Below are 16,002 nucleotides of genomic sequence, written 5' to 3'. Positions count from 1 at the left end.
AATGAAGAAAGCACATAGGCTAAGGATCAAAAATATGTACTATACGTGCATTATTGAAACAAATATAAGCCATTTAAAGTGCTTGTTTTTGTGGTCAGAGCTTAAACCCAGCTTCTCAGGGGCAAGAAGGACACCAAAATTTATTGAACACCAACTCTGGCCAGCACCATGCTTACTGTTTTCAAACACATAATCAGTTCTCACAAGTAAGGCTTAGTTAGCTTCATTTTTCCAACGAGAAAATTGAGAGATAAAATTTGTCTATGTGCTATAGCTAGTAAATGACACATCTGGAATTTGAACCAATGTATAAGAAAGCCCATGTTTGTTCCACAACATTCTGATGCTCTATTAGACTGCTTATTCCATATACTAAACAGGTTTGGGGTTAGAAGCCTTGCTGGGGATAGTCAGGTCTGCTCTCCCCATCAATATGCAGAGTCTCAGAGCCTCCCCCTTAAAGAGTTATTCTGATTGGGTTGCAGTACAAGCAAACTGGTGGGGGGTTCTATTCAGAGTCCCCAAATAAGGATTAGTGAAACCAAATGCAGTCCCATTTCAGAACACGTTGATAGGACCCATTCTGAACTTCCAAATTCATGTGCTCTTTTTAATTATTACTTTGGTTCATTTATTAAGTACCCATAGCCTCTATTAGTAAATTTAATTGAAAGTTGAATAATTTGTTTTCATTAAGATCCTTATATATAAACAAGACTCAATCAATGCATCTTCTATCATTATATTCCTTTTTTAACCCTGTGCCTGATAACCAAGATATTTTGGTTTGCATTTTGAACAAGTCTTTGTAAAGTACAAAGGTTGACAAAGGACTTTTACCTTGCAGATTTCCAACTTTGGTATAGTTTCTGTTAGAGAACATAAATCCTATTTTAGAACATGAGCTCATCCTTTTAGTGAGAATGGCTCCCTAGAAAAAATATCCAGTGGAAACCAAACAGAAAAGTAAAACCAAAACATTCTTTTCACCCCAAAGGCCACAGACTCCAAGTTGATAATAGGAAGCACTTTTTATAATGTCAGTGTATCCAGTGGTTTCCATCTCAGAGGGTTTATCTTATGAGAGTTTCCAATTCCATTAGAACAAGAAACAGAATTGCTTACAGAGAGAAAGGCAGAGGCTATTGCCACTATTGTGCAAAAAAAAAACCAAGAGAGAATGACACCTATAAACTGATTAATTCCTTGGGTCAAAGGAAATGTAACATAACTTGCTTAAATATGAGCTTCATCAAGACTTCATTAAAGTTTGTCTAATGTAAGCAAATTCGAGTTTGTATAAAATTCTCCCAGTATGAACAATTTTTCATCCATGTGCATATTTCACTGTAAAAATTTAACATAGCTCTCATCAACTAGCTCAGAGAGAGACTGGTTCAAGATGGCGGAGTAGAAGGATGTATGCTCACCCCCTATTGTAAGAGCACCGGAATCACAATTAACTGCTAAACAATCGTCGACAGGAAGACACTGGAACTCACCAGAAAAGATACCCCACATCCAAAGACAAAGGAGAAGCCGCAGTGAGACAGTAGGAGGGATGCAATCACGATAAAATCAAATCCCATAACCACTGGGTGGGTGACTCACAAACTGGAGAACAATTATACCACAGAAGTCCACCTACTGGAGTGAAGGTTCTGAGCTCCACGTCAGGCATCCCAACCTGTGGGTCCAGCAATAGGAGCAGGAATTCCCAGAAAATCGGACTTTGAAGGCTAGCAGGATTTGATTGCAGGACTTAGACAGGACTGAGGGAAACAGAGACTGCACAAAATAGTGTGTGAATCAGGACCAAGGGGAAAGGAGCAGTGACCTCATAGGAGACTGAACCAGACCTACCTGCTAGTGTTGGAGGGTCTCCTGCAGCAGCAGAGGGTGGCTGTGGCTCACTGCGGGGACAAGGACACTGGCAGCAGAAGTTCCAGGAAGTACTCCTTGGCATGAGCACTCCCGGGAGTCTGCTATTAGCCACAACAAAGACCCAGTAGCCTCCGGTGCTGGGTCACCTCAGGCCAAACAACCAACAGGGAGGGACTCAGCCCCACCCATCAGCAGACAAGTGGATTAAAGTTTTACTGAGCTCTGCCAACCAGAGCAACACCCAGCTCTACCCACCAGTAGTCCCTTCCATCAGGAAACTTGCACAAGCTTCTTACATAGCCTTATCCACCAGAGGGCAGACAGCAGAAGCAAGAAGAACTACAAGCCTGCAGCCTGTGGAATGAAAACCACATTCACAGAAAGATACACAAAATGAAAAGGCAGAGGACTATATACCAGATGAAGGAACAAGATAAAACCCCAGAAAAACAATTAAGTGAACTGGAGATAGGCAATCTTCCAGAAACAGAATTCAGAATGATGATAGTGAGGATGATCCAGGACCTCGGAAAAAGAATAGAGGCAAAGACTGAGAAGATGCAAGAAATGTTTAACAAAAACCTAGAAGAATTAAAGAACAAATAAACAGAGATGAACAATACAATAACTGAAATGAAAAATACACTAGACAGAATCAACAGCAGAATAACCGAAGCAGAAGAACGGATAAGTGACCTGGAAGACAGAATGGTGGAATTCACTGCCACGGAACAGAATAAGAAAAAAGAATGCAAAGAAATGAAGACAGCCTAAGAGACCTCTGGGACACCATTAAACACACCAACATTCACATTATAGGGGTCCCAGAAGGAGAAGAGAGAGAGAAAGGACCCGAGAAAGTATTTGAAGAGATTATAGTCAAAAACTTCCCTAACATGGTAAAGGAAGTAGCCACCCAAGTCCAAGAAGCGCAGGGGGTTTTTCCAGGCAGAAAAAACCCAAGGAGAAACATGCCAAGACACACAGTAATCAAATTGACAAAAATTGAAGACAAAGAAAAATTATTAAAAGCAATAAGGGAAAAACGACAAATAACACACACAGGAACTCCCCCATAAGGTTAAAAGCTGATTTCTCAGCAGAAACTCTATAAGCCAGAAGGGAGTGGCATGATATACTTAAAGTGATGAAAGGGAAGAACCTATAACCAAGATTACTCTACCAGGCAAGGATCTCATTCAGATTCGATGGAGAAATCAAAAGCTTTACAGACAAGCAAAAGCTAAGAGAATTCAGCACCACCAAACCAGCTCTACAACAAATGCTAAAGGAACTACTCTAAGTGGGAGACACAAGAGAAGAAAAGGACCTACAAAAACAAACCCAAAACAATTAAGAAAATGGTCATAGGAACATACATATCGATAATTACCTTAAACATGAATGGATTAAATGCCCCAAACAAAAGACACAGGCTTGATGAATGGATACAAAAACAAGACCCACACATATGCTGTCTACAAGAGACCCACTTCAGACCTAGGGACACATACAGACTGAAAGTGAGGGTATGGAAAAAGATATTCCATGCAAATGGAAAGCAAAAGAAAGCAGGAGTAGCAATATTTGTATCAGATAAAATAGACTTTAAAATAAAGAATGTTACAAGAGACAAGGAAGGACACTACATAATGATCAAGGGATCAATCCAAGAAGAAGATATAACAATTATAAATATATATGCACCCAACATAGGAGCACCTCAATAAATAAGGCAACTGCTAACAGCTATAAAAGAGGAAATCGACAGTAACACAGTAATAGTGGGGGACTTTAACACCTCACTTCCACCAATGGACAGATCATTCAAAATGAAAATAAATAAGGAAACAGAAGCTTTAAATGACACAATAGACCAGATAGACTTAATTCATATTTATAGGACATTCCGTCCAAAAACAGCAGATTACACTTGCTTCTCAAGTACGCACGGAACAGTCTCCAGGGTAGATCACATGTTGGGTCACAAATCAAGCCTCAGTAAATTTAAGAGAATTGAAATCATACCAAGGATCTTTTCTGACCACAACACTATGAGATTAGAAATGAATCACAGGGAAAACGATGTAAATAAAAAAACACATGGAGGCTAAACAATACGTTGCTAAATAACCAAGAGATCACTGAAGAAATCAAAGAGGAAATCAAAAAATACCTCAAACAAATGACAATGAAAACACGATGATCCAAAACCTATGGGATGCAGCAAAAGCAGTTCTAAGAGGGAAGTTTATAGCTATACAAGCCTACCTCAAGAAACAAGAAAAATCTCAAATAAACAATCTAACATTACACCTAAAGGAACTAGAGAAAGAAGAACAAACAAAATCCAAAGTTAGTAGAAGGAAAGAAATCATAAGGATCAGAGCAGAAATAAATGAAATAGAAACAAAGAAAACAATAGCAAAAATCACTAAAACTAAAAGCCGGTTCTTTGAGAAGATAAACAAAATTGATAAACCTTTAGCCAAACTCATCAAGAAAAAGAGGGAGAGGACGAAAATCAATGACATTAGAAATGAAAAAGGAGAAGTTACAACGGACACAGCAGAAATACAAAGCATCCTAAGAGACTACGACAAGCAACTGTATGCCAATAAAAGGGACAACCAGGAAGAAATGGACAAATTCTTAGACAGGTATAACCTTCCAAACCTGAACCAGGAAGAAATAGAAAATATGAACAGAGCAATCACAAGTAATGAAATTGAAACTGGGATTAAAAATCTTCCAACAAACAAAGGCCCAGGTCCAGATGGCTTCACAGGTGAATTCTATCAAACATTTATAGAAGAGCTAACATCCAACCTTCTCAAACTCTTCCAAAAACTCGAAGAGGACGGAACACTCCCAAACTCATTCTATGAGCCCCCCATAAGCCTGATATCAAAACCAGACAAAGATACTACAAAAAAAGAAAATTACAGACCAATATCACTGATGAATATAGATGCAAAAATCCTCAACAGAATACTAGCAGACAGAATCCAACAACACAGTAAAAGGATCATACGGGCTTCCCAGGTGGCACAGTGGTTGAGAGTCCGCCTGCCGATGCAGGGGACACGGGTTCGTGCCCCGGTCCAGGAAGATCCCACATGCTGCGGAGTGGCTGGGCCTGTGAGCCATGGCCGCTGAGCCTGCGCGTCCGGAGCCTGTTGCTCTGCAGCGGGAGAGGCCACAACAGTGAGAGGCCCGCGTACCACAAAAAAAAAAAAAAAAAAAGGATCATACACCATGATCAAATGGGATTTATCCCAGGGATGCAAGGATTCTTCAATATACGCAAATCAATCAATGTGATACACCATATTAACAAACTGAAGGAGAAAAACCATATGACCATCTCAATAGATGCAGAAAAAGCTTTTGACAAAATTCAACACCCGTTTACGATAAAAACTCTCCAGAAAGTGGGCATAGAGGGAAACTACCTCAACATAATAAAGGCCATATATGAAAAACCCACAGCAAACATCATTCTCAATGGTGAAAAACTGAAAGCATTTCCTCTAAGATCAGCAACAAGACAAGGATGTTCACTCTTGCCCCTATTACTCAACATAGTATTGCAAGTCCTAGCCATGGCAGTCAGAGAAGAAAAAGAAATAAAAGGAATACAAATTGGAAAAGAAGACGTAAAACTGTCACTGTTTGCAGATGACATGATACTATACATAGAGAATCCTCAAGATGCCACCAGAAAACTACTAGAGTTAATCACTGAATCTGGTAAAGTTTCAGGATACAAAATTAATGCACAGAAATCTCTTGCATTCCTAGACACTAACAACAAAAGATCAGAAAGAGAAATTAAGAAAACAATCCCATTCACCATTGCAACAAAAAGAATAAAATACCTAGGAATAAATCTACCTAAGGAGGTAAAAGACCTGTACTCAGAAAACTGTAAGACATTGATGAAAGAAATCAAAGATGACACAAACAGATGGAGAGATATACCATGTTCTTCAACTGGAAGAATCAACATTTTGAAAATGACTTCACTACCCAAAGCAACCTACAGATTCAATGCAATCCCCATCAAATTACCAATGGCATTTTTTTACGGAACCAGAACAAAAAAATCTTAAAATTTATATGGAGACACAAAAGACCCCAAATAGCCAAAGCAATCTTTAGGGAAGAAAATGGAGCTGGAGGAATTAGACTCCCTGACTTCAGACTATACTACAAAGCTACAGTAATCAAGACAATATGGTACTGGCACAAAAACAGAAATATAGATCAATGGAACAGGATAGAAAGCTCAGAGATAAACCCACACACCTATGGTCAACTAATCTATGACAAAAGAGGCAAGGATATACAATGGGAAAAAGACAGTCTCTTCAATAAGGGATGCTGGGAAAACTGGACAGCTTCATTTAAAAGAATGAAATTAGAACACTCCCTAACACCATACACAAAAATAAACTCAAAATGGATTAAAGACCTAAATGTAAGACCAGACACAATAAAACTCTTACAGGAAAACACAGGAAGAACACTCTTTGACATAAATCAAAGCAAGATCTTTTTGACCCACCTCCTATAGTAATGGAAATAAAAACAAAAATAAACAAATGGGACCTAATGAAACTTAAAAGCTTTTGCACAGCAAAGGAAACCATAAACAAGATGAAAAGACCCTCAGAATGGGAGAAAATATTTGTAAACAAATCAATGGACAAAGGATTAATCTCCAAAATATATAAACAGCTCATGCAGCTCAATATTAAAAAAAACAACCAGCCCAATCAAAAAATGAGCAGAAAACCTAAGTAGATATTTCTCCAAAGAAGACATACAGATGGCCAAGAGGCACATAAAAAGCTGCTCAACATCACTAATTATTAGAGAAATGCAAATCAAAACTACAGTGAGGTATCACCTCACACCAGTTAGAATGGGCATCATCAGAAAATCTACAAACAACAAATGCTGGAGAGGGTGTGGAGAAAAGGGAATCGTCTTGCACTGTTAGTGGGAGTGTAAATTGATACAGCCACTATGGAGAACAGTATGGAGGTTCCTTAAAAAATTAAAAATAGAATTACCATATGACCTAGCTATCCCACTACTGGGCATATACCCAGAGAAAACCATAATTCAAAAAGACACATGCACCCCAATGTTCATTGCAGCACTATTTACAATAGCCAGGACATGGAAGCAACTTAAGTGTCCATCAACAGATGAATGGATAAAGAAGAAGTGGCACATATATACAATAGAATATTACTCAGCCATACAAAGGAACGAAATTGGGTCATTTATAGAGACGTGGATGGACCTAGAGACTGTCATACAGAGTGAAGTAAGTCAGAAAGAGAAAAACAAATATCGTATATTAACACATATATGTGGAATCTAGAAAAATGGTACAGATGAACCGGTTTTCAAGGCAGAAATAGCAACACACATGTAGAGAACAAACGTATGGACACCAAGTGGGGAAAGCAGGGTGGGGGGCTGGTGGTGGGATGAATTGGAAGATTGGTATTGACATATATATACTAATATGTATAAAATAGGTAACTAATAGAAAAACATCAAAAAATAAAATATATGCAAGTAGATTAATAAAAACAAACAAAAAAACTATCTCAGAGAAATCCACGAGCATTAAATGCTCATCATTAACCCAAACAATTCTAGGAAAATCACATACCTGTTAGTATGCTGAAAACATCTCCTGAGAGACTCCTATAAATAGACCTCTGTCTTTAGATGCCATCAGCTCTATTTTAGAATATTTACATCCAAATCTGGTTAAAATATAAAAACATGTAAAAGGAAAACCTCAATTTTTGTCAGAATGTGTTAAAGAAATGGAAACTGCTTGAGACAAAGAGGGGTTAAATGATGGTGACAGAGAAGGCAAGAGGGATGGAAGTATTTAGCAAGGCATATAGGTTAGGAGAGATTTTTTGTTTTGTAATTTATGGTAGATACTTGAGGATGTTTATTTAGAGGAGAAGAATCCCAAAGAGACAAATGAGCTGAAAAGAAGAAGAGAGCTGTACAATAACTGATGAAGGAAATTCAATGTAGCAAAATGCAAGATCGTTACACTAGGCAAAGTGCAAGAAATGGTACAGGAAGGACTTCGAGGAATATTGGTACAGGGAAAAGACGAAGTGGAGGACCTCAGTGTTCAGTGAAGGGAAAAAGAGAGAGGGGCGGAGTTCCTCTCATCTCCTGGCCTCTGCTTTAAAGAGGACTGTCTCTGACCCTTAAATTCATGATTCATTTATTTATTCATTCATTGACTAGATAGTTATTCAGTGCTCATTAGATGTCAGATACTGTTTTGGCACTGGGGATGTAGCAATAAACCAGTCAAATAAAGTCCTTGCTGTTAAGGAGCTTATATTCTATGTAGGGAGACAGATAGTAAACAAATAGATAAATATTTATTCAGTGTCAAAAATCTTAACCTCTTTCCCCTACTCTATACCCATCTCATCTCTCCATATCCTCAGCTATAACATGCGGATAGTGCTAGCATCGTAAACTTAAAAAAAAAAAAAAAAAACTCAGCCCAAACTGAAGACCTTGCTTAGAGGTAAGCAGGCCTCACTCTGAGTGACGTTATCACACTCCCTAGGTTTTATCTTGGTTCTAAAGGCTCATTTTACTGCGAAAAGGCAATAGCTTAGAGGCTGGAGAACAGGGAGAGAAACTCAATGTATCTTTCATCTCAGACTCTCCTTACCCAAGTACTTATGTTCATTGCAGGAATAACTCATTGCTCACCTACTTTGGGAAGGCCAAATGTTAGGGTCTATAGAAACTCCAGAGATGGGTAAATTCTCAAAGAGATTAAATAATAATTATCCTGATAGTTAATACTAACTGAGCACTTCCTTACCCGCCAGACACTTCAAGTGCTTCACATGATTTCTCTCATTTAAGCTTCATGGTAGCCTTGTAAGGTGATGACAATATATGCATTTTCAGGTGAGGAAACAAAATCCTGAAGAGGTCAAGAAATGTTCCCAAGGTAGCAAGGTAACAAGTGCTATTGATTTGACTTGAGAGCTCACGTGCTAAACCATTCCGCCTCTCCAATTTTATTAGTTTCCCAGGGCTGCCATTACAGAGTACCACACACTGAGCGGCTTAAAGCAACAGAAATGTATTGTCTCACAACTCTGGAGGCTAGAAGCCAGAAATCAAGGTGTCAGCAGTGCCATGCTACCCCTGAAACCTGTAGAGGGATCCTTCCTGGCCTCTTCTGAGCATCTGGTGGTTTGCTGGCAAGCTTTGGGATTCCTTGGCTTGCAGCCGCACAACTCCCATCTCTAAAACAGCATCTCAACTGGTCTGCCTGCCTTCAATTCAATCCCGTCCAGTCCATTCTGCAATGTGCATGCTGGAGTGTTCTCTCTATTCGTGCCACGTTTTGCTTTTCATTCTTTGGGGGTTCCCTGTTGCCTTCAGGACAGAATCTAGACTCCTTATCATGCCCACACTTCCGACATCTAGATCCTGTTGAACTCTCTACTTTATCTATTTGCCTTCTCACTCTGCTTCCCTCAACACATCACACACACACACACACACACACACACACACACACACACACACTCTTTAATTTCTTCTTTGCAAATGCGGTGTTTTCTGCTTGTAATACTCTTTTCTTTCTCTACACTTTCTAGTTCCTTCTCATCTTTCAAAATGTTGCCTTAAAGTTATGGATTCCCTAACATTCTCTTTATTTACTTGTCTGTCTCAGAGTGCTGTATATTTCTGTATCACCAGTACCTGACACAGTGTCTGGCAAGTATAAATTGTTCAATAAATATTTACTAAATAAATGAAGAAAATGAATGAATGATGAAAGGGATGAGAAGGAGAAAAGGTAAAGATGAAGGAAGGGGGTTTTTTTCAGTTGGAGAGGAGAGCTCTCAGTGAGATAGTTACAAATATTTCATTTAAAGAAAGTGATGCTATTTCCCAAGAGTAGGAACATATTTAGAAATTCTCTGTGGACTTCAGAAAGCAAAATTAGCACAACTACTGGATCAGACACTAGATCACCCTGTCCTACCCCTCCAAAGGGCATTACTCATGCCACTGTTGTGATCATAAAGCTATGGACACTTTTCACCACCATGCCTAGCAGAGACCTGGATGGTCCTATGCACATTACAGATTGAAAGGAGGGTCCACCTCGCTTTTACCTGGCAGCACTGCACCCACCGAGGCCCTGGCTCCCCCATGGCCACCCAGAGAGTCCACGCAACACTACTTAGAGGTAGCATGGGACCAATTCTAACCAATGAAAGACAGAGGAAAGAGAAAGCCAGGAGAGAGATAAATTGCTTGTCCTTCTTGCGCTTTTCCCCCGGTGCCTGTTCTGAGATGCAGTAGTTTAATATGGCCTCTCTGGAAATGTCTGCCAATAATTCAAACATTTGTGTTTGCTCTCCTTCTTTGTTTATTTCCCCCTCTCTCATATTCCTGGGATTGCACCAACCAATAAAATGTTATCATTTAAGTGTTTGCCATAGGTTCTGTTTTGGGAAAACCTAGGCTAAACAAGTAATTTTTAGAATTTTCATATGTTAAATATATCATGCATTATTAGAAACAGAAACAGATTAAATAAAAAGTATTTGTAGTGAAAACATTCACTTATTTGCATTGGCTTATTTTTGGACACTGGGAGAGTAGTTGTAGGGAACTGTCACTGAAAATAGTCAAGAAGAAATGGAGAACAAAGAGTCAAACAACAAAGAAATAGTCTCCTTGTGGAACATCAACAAGAGAAAATCAGAAACACATGGCTATGGTGAGTACAAATATATTCCCCAAAGAGCTAAGTTTCCATTAAAGGAGCATTTACCAAGGAAATTTTCTTCCATTGTGTCTGTTTATAATTTAATGTGCTTCCTATGTTATGGAATATTGAAATGTTAGATTCTAGGAAAATAAATACATCTATTGTGTGACCTACTTCAGTGAAGATAACTCAAATTGTCTTCAGTTTATATATTAAGTTGAAATAATTTTAAGACACAGCACAAGCAACTAATATTGGGAGAAAACGCAGAAGAAATGACAAAAGTACATCTGCTTAGCAAGGCTGTTTGTAAAGCTCGAATGGAAAAAGGAATTTGGCCAGAGGAGGGAGCGCACTTCCTCACTATGGAAAGTTGGCATATACCATACCATGATCTCAATCTGTGCTGAAAACAGTTTTAGACATTGAACCAGATCCCAGTTACAAAGGTGTAAAGAGCACAGTCACTTACCTTTAAATATTTGCTACTCCAGAACGCTCTGTTACTTGGCTGGTAAAGCATAAAAGGTCCTCTCTTAGAAACAACTACAACCAAAACAACTGGGAAATACTTATTGCTTATTCATGAAAGTATGAAAACTATGATCTGAGAAGTACTCTATGAGTATACTTCGGTTTCAGAATGTCTATCCCTGCAGACACTACAGCATTCACTGAAATAGTTTTTCAAATGTCTTCTAGTGGATTCGTTAAGATTTTTTTTCCTTTTTTAGATTTATAAACTCAGACCCAACTTACACTTCCTGAAGGGGCAATTAAAGTTGAAATGTACTGCTTTTTAAGCATTGTCTTATTTCCTAGTGTTTCTTTAGGTCTGAATATCTGAAGAGGATCATAGTTTTTCCCAGAGAACAGCACATACCTGTACACACATTTTTTGCATAAAATGCTTGGGTTTGGTAGACATCTTATACGTCCAAATACTTTCTGGGATACGTGAACCTTAGGTCAAAACCAGCTGTTTTAGGTAACTTTAAAAGTCACCTAAAGATGGATGGATACAAGTAAGGGAAAGCGCTAGTAAAATGAATATTTCGGTTTGCCAATAAAAGTAATAACAAAACCCAAAATTTATAGATAGAAACAATGGATCTTCTATAAAATGCCTAAAAAGCTATATTTTAGGTCTTGAGGAAAATCTAGGTAGCATCTTATCAGTTATCTTTTTAATGAACTTCTTAAGTAGCTGTTTTTGAGAAGGATCTATGTATGTACTCCAAACACCTTTCTTCACCTTAGCTGTCTGAAAGAATATTTAATCTTCAAAAAGGGATTATTATTTGATTCTTTTCTGGAACATATATTACAAGGAGAACTAATTTATACTGGATTTTAACTAACTTCCACATGATACTTTCTGTCTAATAAAAACTGGCTCTAAACCAAAGGCTGGCCCAAGTTAAGTTGAAAATAGAGGTACATGGCAAATGTTTGGAAATTCAGTTTTCATATCCACTGAGCTTCTGAACTATAATTCAGAATCTTGCTTACAGTTAAAATATTTAAGACTGTGGAAAAAAATCATCATGTGTTAGGCATTTTTTGTGAAGAACATTCTAGAGTGAACGTTTTACACGAGCAGCCAATAAGTTTCAGATGGTTTATAAGTGGCAGGAGGTCCAAAGCTGAGATGGAATTTTCTGTGACAGCCTACAAATAACAGTTAACATATGCCTAAGTTACAGTCAAAAACAGGAGTCACCGTAAAGTCAAGTAGTGAGTAAGAAAGGCCGTAAGTTAATGAATAAAAACCTTTTTGTCCAAAGTTCTTAGCAAAAATGTTAGGTACTTAAAGAGCAAAACCGTCTCAAATATTTTTACAGAAATTATACTTATTGGAAACAAACAAGAAGTGACTTTCAAAGTCATAGTTTACACCCATCATAAATTTGATGTATTAAAAATGTAGATAAGAGTTAATGCTGGTATAAATTAACAAAAATATAAATTCTTCAATTAATTTAATATTTGATTCACACTTGCCATTGAAGTTTCATCTCGATATGTTTCTGGTGATATCTGCTTTTTTGTCCTATTTCTTGGTCAAGATATTTCTTGACATTGTTGATAAAATAAGTCAATCACTCAAAAGTCTTCACATTTTCTTTGTTCAAACCTGATATTATCTCGTATTTCAGTAAGTTCTTACAGCTGTGGTTTCACAAATTGTTATCAGAGCTTTGAATTTACTTTTTAGAGCATCTTCCCTGCAGTAGGGACCAGATGGATGTATCATGTCATAATGTGGCCTGCCTAAACATCTTTGAGTGTCATCATACCTATCTTACCTAGCTCAAAGGGTTATGAGTCTGAAACGAAATACATAAAAGAATTTTTAAAACAAGATGGTGTGGTGTTAGCAATAATGGTAGCAGTAAGTGTCGGTATTCAACAAGAAATTCTGCTCCAATCACTAACCATGATCATAGGACCTACCTAAATCTACTCTAGATATAAGATAGTACTTACAGATTCCTGAATTATCTTGCTACACTATTGCTGTAGCATAGAAATCAGTGGTCTTGCTATCATGAATATCTGTGTGTGTTTTTCTGTTTCTTTTCTAGACTGGATTATTTTAAAGGTCTTCATTTCACTAACAGGCATGAACAGAGTGGTATATTAAAATAGAAATTCTGTGTATTTACTTATGTTTTGTGTTTTTCCAACACTTGACAAGTAAGATTAGTAAAGTTAATTAGAATAGTATAAGTATGGAATAATCTGTATTTTTCTAATTCTATAAGCAATAAAATGCCGTGTCAATTCTTTTGAAGAAGCCTATTATACTATTTTTTAAGTGCTTCAAAAAATAAATATATTGCTTTAGAAATGTGACAAATAGACTTAACCAATTATAAAATGTAATTTTGCAGTAACTTCAAGTCTGGAATGGTCTGACCACTCATACTGACTGCCTTGAGGAAAGAGACACTCAACGTTTACCAAATTTTATGAATATTTGATTTTTGTTCCTGAACTGTAAATCTTCAGATCTCTCAGAATCCCAGTATTTTAGAAAGAATTCACATCATTCCCATCTCCAAATTGTCTATTTCATTTAGCTGAAATGAAGTGAAATTCTGAGAGAGAAAATAATGACCAGGACTCTCTGGAAGTAAATGTAAGAAGTTTAAGCTAACATGTGTTTCACTGTCATAAGGTCACTGTCTGGACTGTGTATACTCTGGATCCTTTTCAGACCTCATGGAAGTTAATTTTAGTCTTACAGAAGGGACAGAGAGAAGCAGACTGCTATCTTTGCAGAAAATGTCAAGGTTAAGCTTATGACCACCTTACCTTTCTGACTTCCTGTGCCTTATCGGAGAGAAGTAAGCACTGCTTGTCCAGGGAGAATCCTTCCTTGCATCTGCTTGCCTGGGTTTCGGTGGGTGTGTTTGGGGCAGCGTCAGGGACAGCAGCTGTGAGATTCCTTGCGCCCCGGAATGTCAGGGTCTGGTAGAAGAGACAGATTGCCACCACCAAGCCCACCAAGAAGGGCCGGGGGCAAAATCGCCGACGACAAAGGAACACTGGACGACAGACCATGACCAGTTCAGCTTCACTTGGCCCCTGTCCACGTTGCCGGAAAAGTCATAGCAGCTATTTTTTGTCAGCATGAAAAACACAAATCTGTCTTCTTTTTCCACAACTTAAATCAAATCAAGATAGCTCCATCCCCACTTAAGAACTTTCCGAAGTATCCTGCCAAAGAATCATCAGTCCCAAAAGTCTGAGGCGGTTAGTAAGAGCCCTTCCATGGATGACAGTAAAAAGTGGTTGGCCTCGGTTAAAAAAAGACATCAAAATAATAATAGTTGTAACTAATAACCTGAGCGTACCCCAGGCTGTCAAACTGTTGCTTCCGGTAATGCCTTATTTTTCACAACATCCTTAAGCTCACAGTAAAAGCTTCACAGGAAAAGAGAAACAACACCAAAGTAAATCTGGAGTCTAAAAACAGCACTGGAGAACGCAATAGGTTTATACCAAAGTGCCTGTTGCACAGCTGGAGGCGGGCCAGCTTGCCTTAACAGTTCCTCATTTTTCCTCCGGTTTTAAAGCTGTCCTGCTTTCAGCCTTTCATGTTTCTTAACTGCTTCCCTTCATTCCATTGTAAACTGCCACTTTCCTGTAAGCCTTCCCGGCTTTTAACAGAAAAAGGGAATACAGGGTCTGAAGGGACATGGTTACCATCCGCAGGGTTTGGCTTGTATTTGTTTCATTCCGTTTCGAGTTCAAAGTTCTACGTACTTACTCAGTTTTCATCCTTTTAGCCAGAAAAAAAAAAAAAAAAGTTTCCATGATCCCCTAATGGATTGCTGATCAAAATCACTCGGAAGGAAACACCCAGTCGTATGACTCCAATTCATCTCCCACCCACGGACACACTCACGCAGGCACACAGAGCCACACGCGCGCGCCGGCCGCACTCGCTGAGGGGAGCGGGGAGCAGGGCGCAGGGAGCCGGGCGCGGGGCCCGCGGGCAGCGCAGCCACTGTCCGGCGAGGGGGCGGGGCTAAGGCCCGGGCTCCTAGGTCCTCGGGGGCGGCCGGAGCGCGCCGTTAGCCCAGGATCAGAAAGGGTGGGCTTCCCCAGACTGGAAACAACATTTCTCATTTCCCCTGAAATGTGACTGTCCACCCAGAGCTGCAGAATTTTAAATACATATTTGATATTTGACCCCTTCTGTTTTTTTTTTTCTAATACAGCATTGGAAAAACAAATAGCCCTTCGTCAGCTGATGTCAAAGTTCGAGGGGGAGACTAAAGCAGGCTCGGTGAGGGAATTGGGAGGATCTTCACTCGAAGGAATTACGGTCACTCTTATGGGGATAAGAGGGTCACGGGTACTGTCTGGACCTAAGAACATGAAAGTCTGTTGTATGCACTGATTCCACTGGAAATGAGCTTTTTCTGCTCAGTACCTAACTCATATCACATTATTGCTCCTTTTCTGGACTAGGGCTGAGTCTTTCAAAGGCTAATTGCCTGACACTTCACTCCCATGATGAGTGGACTATAGCAGACGGTTGGTAACTTTTGGACATCAGAAAGGGGTACGCAGCACGCTTTGCCCAGAAGTCAACTCAGTCTAATGCTATACAGACTGCCACGAGGAACCCCTAACAGGGCAAGTCTGCAAACTCCATCCACTTTTGCTGAGTCAGCTCAGGGAATGCCATGGAGAAAGGCAATCTGTCCAGTGCATGTTGCTCACCTCTCCCAGCCTTTGCTTTGCGATCTCTGGACACCCAGGACTGGCTTAGGCTCACAGCAGAT

At 39.1% G+C, this 16,002-nt stretch overlaps 1 protein-coding gene across 1 annotated transcript in view; it reads right to left on the bottom strand.

The window, feature by feature from the left end:
• CPED1 (cadherin like and PC-esterase domain containing 1) overlaps positions 1 to 15,157 on the bottom strand; it is a 300,745-nt gene extending 285,588 nt beyond the window's left edge. The window contains exons 1-2 of the mRNA XM_007459334.1: positions 14,979 to 15,157; positions 14,021 to 14,505 (exon numbers count right to left, since the gene is read on the bottom strand). Of these exons, the coding sequence (XP_007459396.1) occupies positions 14,021 to 14,269 (249 nt within the window). The 5' untranslated portion in view covers positions 14,270 to 14,505; positions 14,979 to 15,157. The remainder of the gene's footprint in view (positions 1 to 14,020; positions 14,506 to 14,978) is intronic.
• Positions 15,158 to 16,002: the final 845 nt, after the last annotated feature.

This window comes from Lipotes vexillifer, unplaced genomic scaffold (genome assembly GCF_000442215.2).
Source record: "Lipotes vexillifer unplaced genomic scaffold, Lipotes_vexillifer_v1.1 scaffold116, whole genome shotgun sequence".
In the NCBI taxonomy this organism is placed as follows: Eukaryota; Metazoa; Chordata; class Mammalia; order Artiodactyla; family Lipotidae; genus Lipotes; species Lipotes vexillifer.
Note: the sequence above shows the minus strand (reverse complement) of the source record. Positions and strands in the feature narration are given on the sequence as shown.